The 15,316-nt window shown below is 42.5% G+C and overlaps 2 protein-coding genes and 1 non-coding gene across 6 annotated transcripts in view; 2 read left to right on the forward strand and 1 right to left on the reverse strand.

Annotated features, from left to right (window-relative positions):
• The window catches only part of Zranb3 (zinc finger RANBP2-type containing 3), a 155,189-nt gene that overhangs the window by 57,925 nt on the left and 81,948 nt on the right, over nt 1-15,316 (reverse strand). For all 4 annotated transcript variants that reach the window (XM_006249701.5, XM_063272740.1, XM_039091286.2 and 1 more), the window contains exons 7-8: nt 4,442-4,613; nt 2,656-2,772 (exon numbers count right to left, since the gene is read on the reverse strand). In XM_006249701.5, the coding sequence (XP_006249763.1) occupies nt 2,656-2,772; nt 4,442-4,613 (289 nt within the window). The remainder of the gene's footprint in view (nt 1-2,655; nt 2,773-4,441; nt 4,614-15,316) is intronic.
• Mir3473 (microRNA 3473) lies at nt 657-723 on the forward strand. Its single transcript, NR_106676.1, has one exon. It is a non-coding gene; the product is annotated as a microRNA 3473 (primary transcript).
• Nucleotides 14,828-14,989, forward strand: Cmc1l1 (C-x(9)-C motif containing 1 like 1). Its single transcript, XM_039091287.1, has one exon. The coding sequence runs from the start codon at nt 14,828-14,830 to the stop codon at nt 14,987-14,989; it is 162 nt and encodes a 53-aa protein (XP_038947215.1).

A 15,316-nucleotide genomic window follows, 5' to 3' on the forward strand; every position in this document is an offset into this window, starting at 1 on the left:
TTCTGTTCTTTAAAAGAAAATAAAAGTGGGAGCTGGGCATACTGGAGCACTCCTTTAATCCCAGCACTCAGGAGGCGGGAGGTAGATCTGAGTTCAAGGTCAGCCTCATCTGTGTAGAGAATTCTAAGACAGTTGGCACTATGTAAGAGACGCTATCTCACAAAACAAAAACAAAACAAATGAATGAAAATAGAAGATATATAGTTGGGGGCATGTTGTGTGTGTGTGTGTGTGTGTGTGTGTGTGTGTGTAGTAAGGTAGAGGGCCTTTCCTAAAAATAAGGAATTCTTATACCCTATAACCTTATAATAAGGATAATCCTTATATCCTTATTAGTAGGGGTCTAATTTAAATAGAAACCTCACAAGAGAAAATAAACAAAATGAGTATGAAAGTATATCCATGTAACTTCTACTTAGGGACAAACAGATAAAAACCACAACACAAAAGCACTTCATAGCCACAAAAAAATCAAAGATGACAATGCCATGTGCTAGCCACCAGGACAGGATGGCTGGAGCCCTCATGCTATGTTAGCCACCAGGACAGGATGGCTGGAGCCCTCATGCTATGTTAGCAGAAATGCAAAGTAACATAGCTACTTTCTAAAATGGTTTGGCAAAATGTTTTGGAAGTTAAGCATGTGTTTCTTTGACATCACAGTCCTATTTCTGCCCTCAAAGACAAAAATGATGTCTAGGGCTGGAGAGATGGCTAAGTGGGTAAAAGTGCTTGTTATACCAATTCGAAGACTTGAGTTTGATCCTTAGAATCCATATAAAGAGGCTGCATGTGGTGGCACGTATGTGTAAGCTCAGCACTCCTAAGGCAGGATGGGAGGGGAAGACAGAAGGAACAGGAAGCTGGGCCCAGCTGGTCTGGAGTAGGCAGTTCAGTCCCAGAAACAAGAGATCCTGACTTAGAGAAGGCAGAAGGAGAGAAATGACTCCTGGAAGTTGTTCTTTGACTTGCACACATGCGCTCTGGCATCTACGTACTCCCCTATTAATGAAACCAGAGGAAAATAAGTATATAAACAGGTACAGGAAGTACCACGTTACTTCTATTCGCAACAGCACGTCTTACTATTGAGGGGCGTCATAAACTCCGCAGTACCTTAAAAGTCTACTCACCAGTGAAGAAAGCATAAAACTAAATGCTGTCATTCTACACACTGGAGGTCACACAGGATGGGACAGAAAGGAAAGAAGGACTTAGGTAACACACTGAATTATATTAACAGCGTGTACATAAAAATATAGAACCTCGGGGGCTGGGGATTTAGCTCAGTGGTAGAGCGCTTACCTAGGAAGCGCAAGGCCCTGGGTTCGGTCCCCAGCTCCGGAAAAAAAAAAAATATATAGAACCTCAAAACTTCATGCTTTGTTCTGGAAAGTGAGAAAATTTAGTGATTGAAGTCTAATATGCAGCTGCCATGCTCGGGGTGAACGGACAGAAAATGACTGGTGTAAGAGAAATCGTCTCTAGAGGTCCCGAGTGTGCACAAGTGTATAAACATTTGATAAGCCTTAGTGACCTATAAACTTGTAAGGATTTATGTTTATGTTATGTGCATGAGTGTTTTGCCAGCATCTAGGTCTGTGCACTGTATGCATGTAGTGTCCAGAGAGGCCGGAGAAGGATCCTATGGAACTGGAGTTACAGAGAGTTGTGAGCAACAGTGCAGCTGCTGGGAATTGAGCCGAAGGCCTCTGGATCGGCGGCCATTGAGCCATCTTTCAAGGCCCTACTGTTTTTAACGCATAAATTTAAATTTCATGGTATGTAAGTGATAAGTTAACAGCTTACACTTAATTATATATATCATATATACATATATCATATATACATAATCATATATATAATCAGAACTGAGGACCTGCATCTGATTCCTGGAGCCTATGCTGGGTACCCATCATTATCTCTACTTCCAGGGACCTAATGTCTTACGGCCTCTGGAGCACATGCGTCGACATGCCTCATATGAATGCATACAGACACACATAAAAACACATAAAAAAATCTTAAATGTGTTCTCCCCACAAAAACCAAGTATGGTGTTGCACACCTTTACTCCTAGCACTCTGGAGGCGGAAAGGAGTGGATCTCTGTGAGGTCCACACAGGCCTGGTCTATAGAATGAGGATTCCAGGCCAGTGGAGGCTCCATACTGAGACCCTGTCTCAAAACAAACCACACCACAAACAAACAAATCCCGGACAGTCTCAGGACTGAGAGGAACACACTCAGTATTTACAAATACCGCCACACTCGTCAAAACAGCAACGCAATCACGCAGATTCAAGAACTCCCAACACTACCTAGATTTTATGTAACTGTGAGTGTATTTAATTCTTTAAACTCCAGGATACAAAAAAAGATGACGGTCTCAGCCTTTAAAAGGATTATTTTCAGGAATCGTGAAGAGAAACCATGCAAAAAGCTAATGAAGAAAGCTGTACACCCCTTAAATAAGGTGAACCTGTGAAACCACATAAAGCTTTTTCTACTTGGTCTGCTTGCAACACACTTTGGCTTTTCCATAATAGTTCAAAAAGGCAGTGACATGTTGTAGTATATTGTAACCTACTGGACTACTTAAACACATCGAAAACTTTTTGTGAAGACAAATGTCTATTGGCCAACAAGGAGTACCTTGGCAATTGCAGTCTGTTTAAACATGCGCGTTATCAGCCCCATCACTGTCTCCATGGCACCTGCATCTGGAGCTCTCATTAATTTCTGCCATTCTTCAAAGCTGGCATTGAGTTCCTATGTGGGAAGGATTAACATTGTTTAAGAATACAGCATCAAGAACAGAACAATTAAGCCAATTGTGAATCAGGCCCTACTTCCCCCTTCTCTGTACAGAAAGCTATAAAAAGAAAACTCCCATAGATACCAAAGTGCTCCACCACAAGGCAGAGGCCGGTCACATGTCTGCACTAATGACAAAAGCCAGTGACAAGCTGTGTCACACCATAAGGCAAATAGTTGAAGCTTCCTTTTGAAAAAGTGCAGAAAGTGAAACAAAATCTGAACACATCAGCAAACAGGATTGTGAAAACTTATTTTGTAATAAGATATATTACTTAAAAGCATAAGGATGACAGAAATATTAATTATATAAAATGTAACATGGTCCTAAATTGTTTTATTTCTCTCTCTAATGTTAAATAGCAGATAAGGAAAAAAAGTTCAGTTTTATTTAAGAAATACTATAGCACCCAACGATTACAAACACTTATTTAACTTCTCAGGTTTAACAATGCAGACTTCCTGTCCCTCAGTCATGTCCCGATAGAAGTTTCAGAGACTGTTCAGGTACTGTATGTAAATATAGATAAGGTCAGGGGAAATAAACATTTGGCTTTCAGAGGTATTAAATATTACAGCCTGCAATGCTACCAAAGAATTTAAGATTTCAGGAGCATTTCTCTCTTCTCACTTTCTCTCCTCTACCTCTCTTGTCCCCTTCTTGTCTCCATCGTCCCAAAAAAACCTCTTCCACATGGCAAAAAAAAAAAAAAAAAAAAAAAAAAAAAAAAAAAAAAAAGAAAAGAAAAAGAAAAAGATTTCAAGAGCAGAACTACATTCAAGCTGTTCTATAATATAGCTATCTTCATGTGTGTGATGTATGTGTGTGTGCATGCATGCATACATTCTTGCACTCGACAACACACCCTACCCTGTTGGTGTCACCTAAGGACACCTTCCCCCTTGTCTGCTGCTTATTGTTCCCTCCTATGGCCTGAAAGCTTCTGGGGATTCTTGAGTCTCTGTCCGATCTCATTTCAGCAGCACTGAATTCAGTTTTACTTGGTCCTGACAGGCCCAAATCAAGTCCTCACGCTTGAATGGCAAGTTTTTCACCAATGGAGCCACGGACCCAGCTCCAGCTTCACACAGAAACACACAGACAGACAGACAGACAGACAGACAGACAGACAGACACACACACAGACATACATATATATAGACGCACACACACACACACACACACGGACACACAGAGACACACACAGAGATAAGACACACACACAGATATACTCAGATACACACACACAAACAGATACACACAGGCACACACACAGACACACACAGACACACACACACACACACACACACACACACACACACCCCTGTGGATTTACATTGTGGACACCATGAATCCTTAATACTAGATAGTTTTTAAAATCCTGGTGATTTTTCCTATATTCATCATAAACTTTTTGAATCACTGGGAGCTGTATCTGTTCACATATTTGAAAGTTAAAATTAAAACCATCTTGTGCTTTTCTTGAGATGATATAAAACCAATAGCTGTTCTACAAATCAAACCTGTTTTACGAAAGCATGCATTTCTGTGAAGTATAATATCCAGTCTTTGACAGCATGAATTATAATAAAGTAAGCCTTTCAACTAAATATAGCCTCTCACCTTGACAGTGGCTGGTGCAAGGTCAAAGGGAATGCGCTGTCTGACTTTCGGGGGCAGCTGGCTTAAAACTTCGCTCTTCAGTCTTCTGATCATTATGTCGTTGAGGAGCTGGTGAAGCTCACTGAGGTTTGAAGCCCCTCTACAATCCCACTGACGCCTTTTCCCGAAGTATCTGTTGAGACGATAACACAAACAGCAAAGCTAAAGCTAAACGCTGCAGTAGGAAATCCACGAATACGGACGTCCTATGGCTGAACAAAGGCCAGTTTCCCAAAGCCAGTCCAAGGGGCCAGAGAGATGGTTCGGAGGTTAAGGGGGCACACTGCTCTTGCTGTGGTCCTCAGCTTGGATTCTAGCACTCACAACATTTGTAACTCAAGCTCTAGGAGATCTGATGGGGACCCCCACCCCCACACATGCACTTTAAAAATAAACCTAAAAAAAAAAAAAAGCTACCCAAAGCATTGTATGTTGACTCACAATTGTTATTTTGCAACTCAAGGGACTAAGGCAGGGGGATCGCGGGGCAGGCGTTCTACCACTGAGCCACACCCCAGCCTGATGTATCTTCATGCCATTGAAATAGTTTGCTTCCTTTGATGTTAGTATACTCATCTAAGATCTAAAGATCTGTACACATATCAAACAGGGCATTTGCTAGATGGTAGTGGACACACCTTCAGTCCCAGCACTTGGGACAGTGGATCTGATTCCAGACCAGCCTAGTCTACAGAACAAGTTCCAGGACAGCCTGAGCTACCCAGAGAAAAACAAACAAACAAACACACAAACAAACAAACCAAAACAAAACAGAACATTGGGGGAATGCTTGCCCATATCTGATTCTCTCATACATTTCTCCATTTACCACACCAAGTAAAACTGACGACATCATTAACAAAAGAAACCCACGACTCCAAACCGCCAATGTAGGAAAAGGTTGGAAGGGCTCCATAGTTTTGTTTTCAGAATAAAATACCTGAAATAAAATGGGTGGAAACATAGTATCTGATCCCAGGACAGTTCTGTATGTTTGCATCCTGCAAGCCGGATGTTCACTGATAAAAGTTGGACCCAGAGAGGTGCAGGTACAGGTAGGTCTTACTCGCCTCCTGCAGAGGACCGATACACTGTTTCAGAACCGCAGGTGTCTGGGAGTTTTTGTTTGTTCTGTTTGTGATTCTAGGGGTTGGACACAGGGCCTCACACACGCTAGGCAAGTCTGTCCTCAGCCCATGGTTTGCGCCATCTACCATCAGAACGCCACAGCAGTGTTAAGTGTTATGAGGAGGCTTCTCTACTCTTCCTGGCGACAATGCACCACAGAAAGAAGCATGACTGATTGCTTCCTGGGTGTTTTACCTCAACCTGTTGCAAGCCCTCTGCCTGGCCCAGTGAAGCATGGATCACCAAAGCTGTTTCTCACTGCAGTCTCCTCCCCTAAGCCTCCTTTCAGCAGACACTAAGAAGCTGAAGGTGGCACTGACTCTAAAGAACACAGGAAGCTTGGGAAGCAGGGTGGGGTGGGTCAGGGAGGAGCTAGGGCAAGGAAAGGGGGATGAATACGATCAGAACACATCATGCACACACGAAATCCTCGAAGAACAAAAATATTCCATTAGAGAGGGTGGGGCTGGGAGCGGGTGCACTCCTTTAACCAATACCACCACTTAGGAAGTAAGGGTGGTTTGAGGCCAGCTGGGTCTACGTTAGGGAGCTCCAGGAAAGGGCTGGCAAGGGAAACCCTGTCTTAAAAAAGTAAGTATTCTTAACCTCAGGTCTGGGAAGAGAGGGGAAATGATGCACAGGGGCTGGAAGAGCCACCGCCCATCAACAACCGTCTGCCATTGTTTCTGACAGTGAGTATAACTTCTTGAGACGTTATGAGATACGGTGCCTGTGTGGAGATCAGACAACGATGTGTGGGAGTCGGTTCTCTCTTACCCCATGTGGGCTCCTTACCTGCTTAGCCACCACACCAGCCCAACTAATCTATCTTTCAAAACAGCCTTATTGAGACACAATTCATACTCCCATACAATACACTCCAATCACACGGTGATTTTTATTATATGCATAGATATAACTATCACGAGGTTTTAGAATGTTCTTTATCACCTCAGGAAGGAACCGCATGTCCTTGGCTGGGGATGTTGCTCAGCTGCATGCTTGCCTGGCATATATGTCCTAGCCCCTGCGCCACATACATCATGGCTGCACACGCCTGTAACTCAGGCGTGTAACACGCCAGCACTCAGGCGGTGGAGGTAGAAAGATCAGAAGTTCAAGGTCATTCTTGTCTACATAATGAGTTCAAGGGCAGCCTGGGTTACATGAGCCACGTTGGAAAAAAGAAAAAAGAAAAGAAAAAAAAAGGAAGGAAGAAAAAAGAAAGAACTTGACTCATACTTTAAACAAACACTACTTACCTTTTTTTTTTTTTTTTTTTTTTGAGACAGGGAAAATAGAGAGTCCTGGTTATCCTGGGCTTAAGAGTGTGACTGCCACACACAGTTACTTGTCCAGTTTCTGTCCCTGTCAAGTTGCCTGCTGACTTATTTTGAGTGGAACTACACTACACGCTCCTCTATGGCTTCCTTCACTAAACACTGTTTTTTAAAATCCCTTTGTGCAGCAGCATTAATGTATCTTTCACCCCTTTTAGGGGCTGAAAAAAACTGCACGGTACAAACAGACTGCAAGTGTTTTTAGCCATTTCCCCACTAACGGGCATCTGGTTTGTTCCCAAGTTTCGTATTTTACAGATAAAGCTGCTCTGTCACACACTTCCATTTCTCTTGGGTATATGCTAGGCACGGAAAGACTAAAACAGTAACTCTGTTTAATTCCTGAAGGAATGATTAGGTTTCAAAAGCAATTTACACCGCTATCAACAGTGTAGGGAGGGAGCCAGGGACATACCACATGACATGTCCAGCAGCGGTATACGAGAGTTACAATTTCTCCACACCCTCCCTGTCCTTGTCATCTGGTCTTCAGTGTCTTGCCAAGTATAGAGTATATCTCTTATAGTTTCGAATTGTATTCTCTGGGGACTGCTAGCAAGTATTTTAAGATGTTTGGTGGTAATTATGTATCATTTACTGAGGAATGTCTACTCAAATCACTTGCCCATTTCTACTGAGTTGGCTTTAGCACCGAGTTCTAAGAGCTATCTACATATTAAACATGTGCCATCTATCAAGGACACAATTTGCAAATATTTTTTCCATTCTGTGGGTAATCTTTTCAAAGTATCCAGGCTGACCTCAAACTTTTGATCCTCCTGCCTCAGCCACTAAGCAGTGTACCATCAGCATGTACCAACATGCTCAGCTCAAGTTCTTCATTGTATGTCAGTAAGAACTGAGGTATTGATTTTGATAGAACAGACTTCATCCATTGTCCCTGATGTCAGCATCCTAGCTAGGAATGCCTAAGTAATTTGTAAGCATGAAGATTCATTGCGATGCTCTCCTGTAAGGTCTTCTATCTAGGTGCTGATTTTGCATTCAGTTCTTGGAAGTTTTTGGACTGAATTTTTACATATGGTGTATACATCCTAGCTTTCAAATGGCTATTAAGTTGTCTCAGAATGTCACCATATGAATGTCTTTTTATTCCCACACCCACCCCCAACTTGATTTTTTTCAAGACAGAGTTTCTCTGTATAGCCCTGAAACTTACTCTGTAAACCAGGCTGACCTTGAACTCACAAATATCTGCCTGCCTCTGTGTAACCCCCAGCCCCCATGTTGGGATTAAAAGCATGCACCACCACCACCCAGCTATGAATGTCTTTTGGGCTGGAGAGATCTTCCAGAGGTCCTGAGTTCAAATCCCAGTGACCACGTGATGGCTGTCAACCATCTGTAATGAGATCTGATGCCCTCTTCTGGTGTGTCTGAAGACAGCTACAGTATGCTTATATATAATGAATACATAAATCTTTAAAAATTAAAAAGTTCATTTACTATAAGTGGGTGGGTTTGTTTCTGGGCTCTTCTACCCTACTTATATGGGTATCTGTTCTCTCATCAACATTTCCATTGCATTTATTTATTTTGTATGTGGTGCGGTACATGAGGAAGTCAAACAACCGGCCGTGAGTCACTTCACTCCTTTACACCAGGTGGAACCTGGGAATCAAAGTCAGGCTTGGCAGCAAGGGCCTTCCCCAGATGAATCATCTCACCAGCCCTAGATATCTGCTCTCCAATAACTACCACACTGTCTCGATTTAACAGAGCCTTCTAGCCAATTTTCCTTTTTAATGTTTAGGTTTTTCTGGGTCCCTTGAAATTCCATACAAAATGAAGCCTGTCGTGGTGCTACACATCTTTAATTTCCTCATTCAGGAGGCAGAGGCAAGCAGATCTCTGAGTTTGAGGTCAGTCTGGTCTACACAGCAAGTTTCAGGACAGCAAGGGCTATACAGAGAAACCCTGTCAACAAAATAGACAAAACAAAGCAAAACAAACAAAAATCCATATAAAATCATCTTGAAAAAAGACATCGGCCCCAATGCTGAGGGAGAGGCAGGTTTACTGCAATTGTGAGGGCACCTGGTCTACATAGCAAGTTTTAGCCTAGTCAGGAGAACATAGACTCTTTTCTGTCGCAAAAACGAAAACAAAGTAAAAGAAATAAGGCAACAGAGTCTGCAGGGCATGGGAACTGACTGGATATTGGCATGCAGAATAAACTTTCAGGGTAGAAGTAATTAGACTATAGGCACTTTAAGTTTTAATCATATCTATCTATCTATCTATCTATCTATCTATCTATCTATCTATCTACGTGTGTGTGTGTGTGTGTGTGTGTGTGTACATGGGACACATGTGGAAATCAAAGGTCAACTATTGGGAGTTGGTTCTCTCCTTTCACCTTTATGTGGGCTCCAAGAATCAAACTCAGATTGGTAAGACTGTGTGGCAAACACTTTACCTATTTAAGTCCATAAGTGCCTTTTAAAAAACCCAATCTGGAAACCCTATTCTGTACCAAGTGTCTTATTAATTTTAGAGATCAAATGTCACTAAAGGAAGTGAGCCCTCAGTTTATTGCCCTAGAATTCCCTTTTTTCAGTGTACACTTCTGTACTCATAATCGAGAAGCTTAGCTCCTTGTTCTCATTGACATCTTTGCTTATCATTTATTTTTGATGTGCTCTAGCCAACCTGATTAGAGAATTTCTCTCTTTTCACCAGAAAAGCGTCGTTTGGCAGCAGCAGAGACCATTACAGAAGAGAATAACTGACTGTGGGGTGGCCAGCCTCAACTGATACATTTCCAACACAACCCCAACACCTGAGAGGGCTTGGAATGATTGTGAGAGACACACGACCAGGGATTTTGTAAGACTGTCTTCTATGTATGACAAAGGAACTCCACCCATAAAATCTCAGCAGTAAATGCTGCCCACAGAAGACCTAGACAATGACAGCACCACAGACACACCAAAGTGGACGGGGGAAATCTCTCTGGGCCCCACTCCTAGATGGAGAGCTACTGACACTAAGCAGTGCTAAGTGAAGGAGAGCTAGTCCTGCCCAGGGAGGAGCCCTAGATGATTCCTCAGTACCCAGTGCTAAGCCCTGCAAGCATACACTTGGAAGCAACATCAGACAACGGAGTTGTACTTATACATTTATTTCTGTACAGCCCATTAGTGTGTCTTCTCTCTCTCTTGCTCCTTCTCTCCTCCCCATATATAAAAACTAAATACAATAAATATTGGAATGTATTAATGTATAAATACAATTTTGTGTGTGAGTATGTGTAACAATAATAATTAGAGGAAAAAGAGCTTACGAATTTGAGAGGGAGCAGGGAGGGGGCACGGAAGTATTTGGATGAAGAAATGATGTAAGTATATTTTAATTAAAAATAAAAAAATTGGTTGGGGATTTAGCTCAGTGGTAGAGCGCTGGCCTAGCAAGCGCAAGGCCCTGGGTTCGGTCCCCAGCTCTGAAAAAAAGAAAAAAAAATTAAAAACACACAGACAAAAGATGCAGTCTTTAGCTTGGCCATCACACCATGATACACAGAATATATCTGAGAGTCAGCAGTGACCATGAGTGCTGTGGGGTGGACGGCGGCTGAGCTGTCAGTCTATCTACTATGTACTGTTTCTTCCCTAAACAGAGCAGCTGTTTAGAGTGCAGACTGCTTTCCCAGGACCAGTGCTTTCCCAGGACCAGTGCTTTCCCAGGACCAGTGCTTTCCTAGGACCAGTGCTTTCCTAGGACCAGTGCTTTCCCAGGACCAGAAGTCATGTCGGGCAGCTCACAACCCTCTAACTCCAGATCCGGAGGCTCTGAAGCCCTGTTCTGGCCTCGGAAGTCACTGTGCTCATGTGAACACACCAGCTCACAGATACACACATATACACATAACTAAAGATAAAAAACCTTATGAAAGCATAAGATTTTCATATGAACCAAGTACCATGTACAAGCACCATGTTTTACTACTTGCTTCTAGCAGCAAAAGCTGGAGGCTAAAAACCCAGCAGTATGCAGCAGTACACAGAGAAGAGTGTGGCAGACACAGAACGGGGCTTATACCAGTCACAGAGGTTCTTCGTGCACACAAAGAACTCCCTTTGTAGCATTCCCTGGTTTCTCTGGGCCAGCAAGGAGCAAGGGACCACATACACATTTTGTTGCAGTCACTGTCTCTTGCCCCACCCCTTCTCCCTCTCTCCAGCCTCCCTCTTTCCTTCTGTGTGTGTGTGTGTGTGTGTGTGTGTGTGTGTGTGTGTGTTTTAACAGTTAAAGACAGGGTCTCCTGTACTCCAGGGTGATCTGGAGTTCAGTAAGTATGTTCTCAAGGATGACCTTTCATTGTTGAGATTACAGGAGCACCTTAATCAAACCTGGTCTTAGAAATTACTTTTTGACTAGCACATGACACTTAGCTACTGTTTTCTAGATTATTCTATATCAATATTTAACTTTGTATTCATTCCTTATGAATTTCACATCATCCCCCATCCTACTCACCCCCTGTTCCTTCAGATCTCTCCTCTGCTCTTGCAACCTCCCTCCTGCCCCCGGCCCCGCTAAAACAAAAACGTTTTTTAAAAAAGTAAAACAAACAAACAAAGAACAGCAACAGGACAAGAAATCTTGTTATGCATGTAGTGTGCACAGTGTGTCACACAATACACCCTCTTGTCCACACATCTTTACTTGCAAATGTTCATTACACTGAGTCACTGGTCTGGTTCAAGGCCTCTGGCTATTGCCACGCCATCAGTACTGGGTCCTCACTGGGACTCCTCTCAGATATCCTGTTGCTGCCCTGTGTCATGGAGATCCTGTGCCTACCGTTCTGGATGGTTATCCCTTCACATGCTCCAGCAGCTCAGATGGGGCAGATGCTGGGGTGGGCCAACTCAAAGTTCTGGATCTGGACCTGGGTGGTGGCTAAGTTGTTCAGCCTGCCAGCTCTCCTGCGCCCACATCACCAGGGTGAGCTCTCCAGCACTGCTCAGGCTAGCTCAACTAATACCACAGCTGGCAGGGGTCAGGGTCAGCTCTCCTGCCATCAGGGCTGGCTCACCGACACCCATGCCACCAGAGACAGCTCAGAGCCATATTTTAAAAGACTAATTTTTATTAAGGCAATGCATACACATAACTTCAAAGACTAAATGAAAAGATTTCACACAGTGTGGAGACTTTGATGTATGCTTCTGGCTTCAAAGTCAGGCTGGATGAAACATGAAGGGAAAACAAAAGTTCGCACTTGGGGACTAAGACAAGACAAATATCTCTGCAGCCCAGAAACAGAACAAAGGTATAAAGCAAGCAGGGCTGAGGTAATAAATCCAATCATTTTATGTCTGAGAACAGGAGACGAGGGCTAAGAACTTAGGACTGTTAGCAATGAAGTGTTTCTATGTAAATTTATCACACAGTGGATTTTCTAGAAATTATAAGTGATGCTCACTAAAAGGGATTTCATACATTTTGTTGGAAGCTCAGCTCAGAATGGTCTGTCAGTGTGGAGAACCATGCTGCTGACCCCGAAGGCACTCTGGTGGCTAAGCTGTGACACGCGTAACTGCCATTTACTAGCTACGATGTGAATGTTTGTACAACAGGCTACCATCTGAACACAGCCGTGACATAGTAGCTCCCATGCAAACAGCAATATCCTCACTTCTAAACGTGCTACATCTTCACCAATGTTATGGTTTCTATTTCTCTAATTTTCCATACCTGGACATTACAGATGAGTACCAGTTTAACTTCAGAAATTAATCTCTGGTGGCATATAAAATAATAGTGCACAATATTACAATTGATGAGGTTTCAGATTTCATATAACCATAAATATAAACTTATTTATCACACTCATTTTTAAATTGTGCTCTAATGTAGTCTTTTCCTAGTCACACATTGAAGTATACCTTTATAGTTTCCTTAAGCTTTATTTCTCTCTGCATTATAGTAGATTCTTTATTAGAAATTACATATGGATATATGTGGCTATGCCTATGACTTTCCCCAGGTGCAACAAGGGGGTATTGTGCATCGATGATGAAAAGTAGGCACTAGAACAACAGAGCTGGGAAAATAAGACTTCCTTCACTTACAGTTGCTGGGTGTCTGTGTTGAGGAAGGACAGCCTGAGGACACCTACATTTATTGGAAACATTGAATTGTCAATCAGTAATCTAAAAGGAGAGAGCACTGGGTTGAGGTGGACTAACTCTCACGCCCTACCAAACATCTCAGGAAGAAGCTAGGAAACAATCCTAACAGCTCAGTAATGTGCTTGCCATATGAGCACGCGGCCCAGGCTTTGGTCCTCAGGACCAGTTTACATATGTGAGAATGTATAAGACTAGTGTTCCCTTTGGTGATACAACGACAAAAGCCTAATTCCCTTAACCCATGAAGGTCTTTAAATATGGACTTATTCCCCTAAGGTCTTCTCTCAAATTCCAGTAAGCTTTGTAAGATGAGCACTGTCATTTGTCTCTGTGTCACCTGCAACCCTGAAATAATGTCTTAAACGTAGCAGGCAGTCAATAATCCGAGGCAATGGTGGAGCTGACCAGGAAATCCTCTCGTTACTCTGGTTACCGTTTCCAGATACATCACATTTTTATTTATTTTTTTATTTATTTATTTTGTATATGAGTACACTGTAGCTGTCTTCAGACACACCAGAAGGGGACATCAGATCCCATTACGGATGGTTGTGAGCCACCATGTGGTTGCTGGGAATTGAACTCAGGACCTCTGGAAGAGCAGTCGGTGCTCTTAACCACTGAGCCATCTCTCCAGCCCCACATTTTTATTTTTTAAAATACTTAAGGAACAAGGATGACATTGACAGACATACTGACATGGAACGGGGAAGGAAAGCTCGGGCCTTCAACCCTAGACAAAGAACTAAGGAATGCTGAGAGTGGGAGAAGTAGGCTTCCCAGGGAAGAGCACACCAACTGGTTATCCAGTAGGAAACGGCCATGAAACATACGTGTATAATAAGTAACATTATATGGCCTGAAGAGGTTGTGCTCATATTAGGAATGCATACACACACACACACACACACACACACACACACAGCAAAAATTAAAGAAAAAGAGGTCATGAGTTTGAGGGGTGGTGGTGGTAGATGGGAGGTAATGGAGGGAGAAAGGGGAAGGAAGAAATGATGGAATTATAAACTCAAAAAATAATAAAATTATAATAAAAATCTTATACAAAAAAGAAAAGTGTTTTTTTCTTTCCTGTCTTTTCTTAGTTTTTTTGAGACAGGGTTTCTCAGTGTATCCTTGGCTATCTTAGAACTTACTGTATAGACCAGGCAGGCCTCGTACTCAAGGAGAATCACCTGTCTCCGCCTCCTGAGTACTGAGATTAAAGATGTGTATTGTCACTGCCTGGTGGGGACAATGCTTTTTTTTTTCCCCTGGAGCTGAGGACCGAACCCAGGGCCTTGCGCTTGCTAGGCAAGCACTCTACCACTGAGCTAAATCCCTAACCCCGGGGACAATGCTTCTTGAGAGTGACTTTTACTTCCCTGTTACATCCTTGTTCTTTTTGTCTTTGTAAGCCTCTCATGTCTACATCCAGCACCCTACTTCCACAGCTATATACTGAACAGAGCTTTCCGCTCCTGCAGTTGATAGGAGTTCAATTCCTACCTGTGTGAGACGGCTCTCAATCGCCTGTGCCTGCTGTAACTACAGTTCCAGGAAATCACTGCCTCTGGCCTCCCCGGTATTCATGTGCACAACTCCCTCTCCCCATATACATAATTTAAGATAATTAAAGTCAAACTATGTTTTAAATAATGACTCCCTTTCTGCTCCAGCCATGTGGCTGCCTTCTTATCTACCTGCCAAGATGATGCTGGATGGCCCCTGCAGGACAGCATCTCAGACAAGTTGTAAAAGATTTTCTGACCCTAAAAATGAGAGAAAAGGACAGAGAAAGGTGTTCTCGACAAGGTGAAGATTTTACTAAATATTACAAGGATGCCAAAATTCTGTTAGTAAAATGCCAGAAAGAAAACTGATCATTAAAAGAATGTCTAACTGCTTACAAAATGATCCAGCCTTTTATGAAAGATGGGAATACAAACTGAAATATCTCAAGGAAAAGGAAGGAAAATGTGAAATCCTACTGAGAAAAGGTACGGAAGTTTCCAATAAGCATGTAGGCAAGTATTCAGGTGAGTAAGAAAGTTTATAATGTCAACCATTTATAATGGAAACCATTTATAATATCAACCACTGACAGGAAGTAATAGACAGAAACGATGTTTACTTTATTCTATTGTGAAAATACTGATATTTTGTGGAATAAATGTCTTTATTTCAGAGTTCTGACTTATTAAATACAG

Source organism: Rattus norvegicus, chromosome 13, assembly GCF_036323735.1.
Source record: "Rattus norvegicus strain BN/NHsdMcwi chromosome 13, GRCr8, whole genome shotgun sequence".
Lineage (NCBI taxonomy): Eukaryota > Metazoa > Chordata > Mammalia > Rodentia > Muridae > Rattus > Rattus norvegicus.

Coding starts and splice junctions, on each gene's coding strand:
- Cmc1l1 (XM_039091287.1), top strand. CDS start 14,828: ATGGCCCCTGCAGGACAGCATCTCAGACAAGTTGTAAAAGATTTTCTG.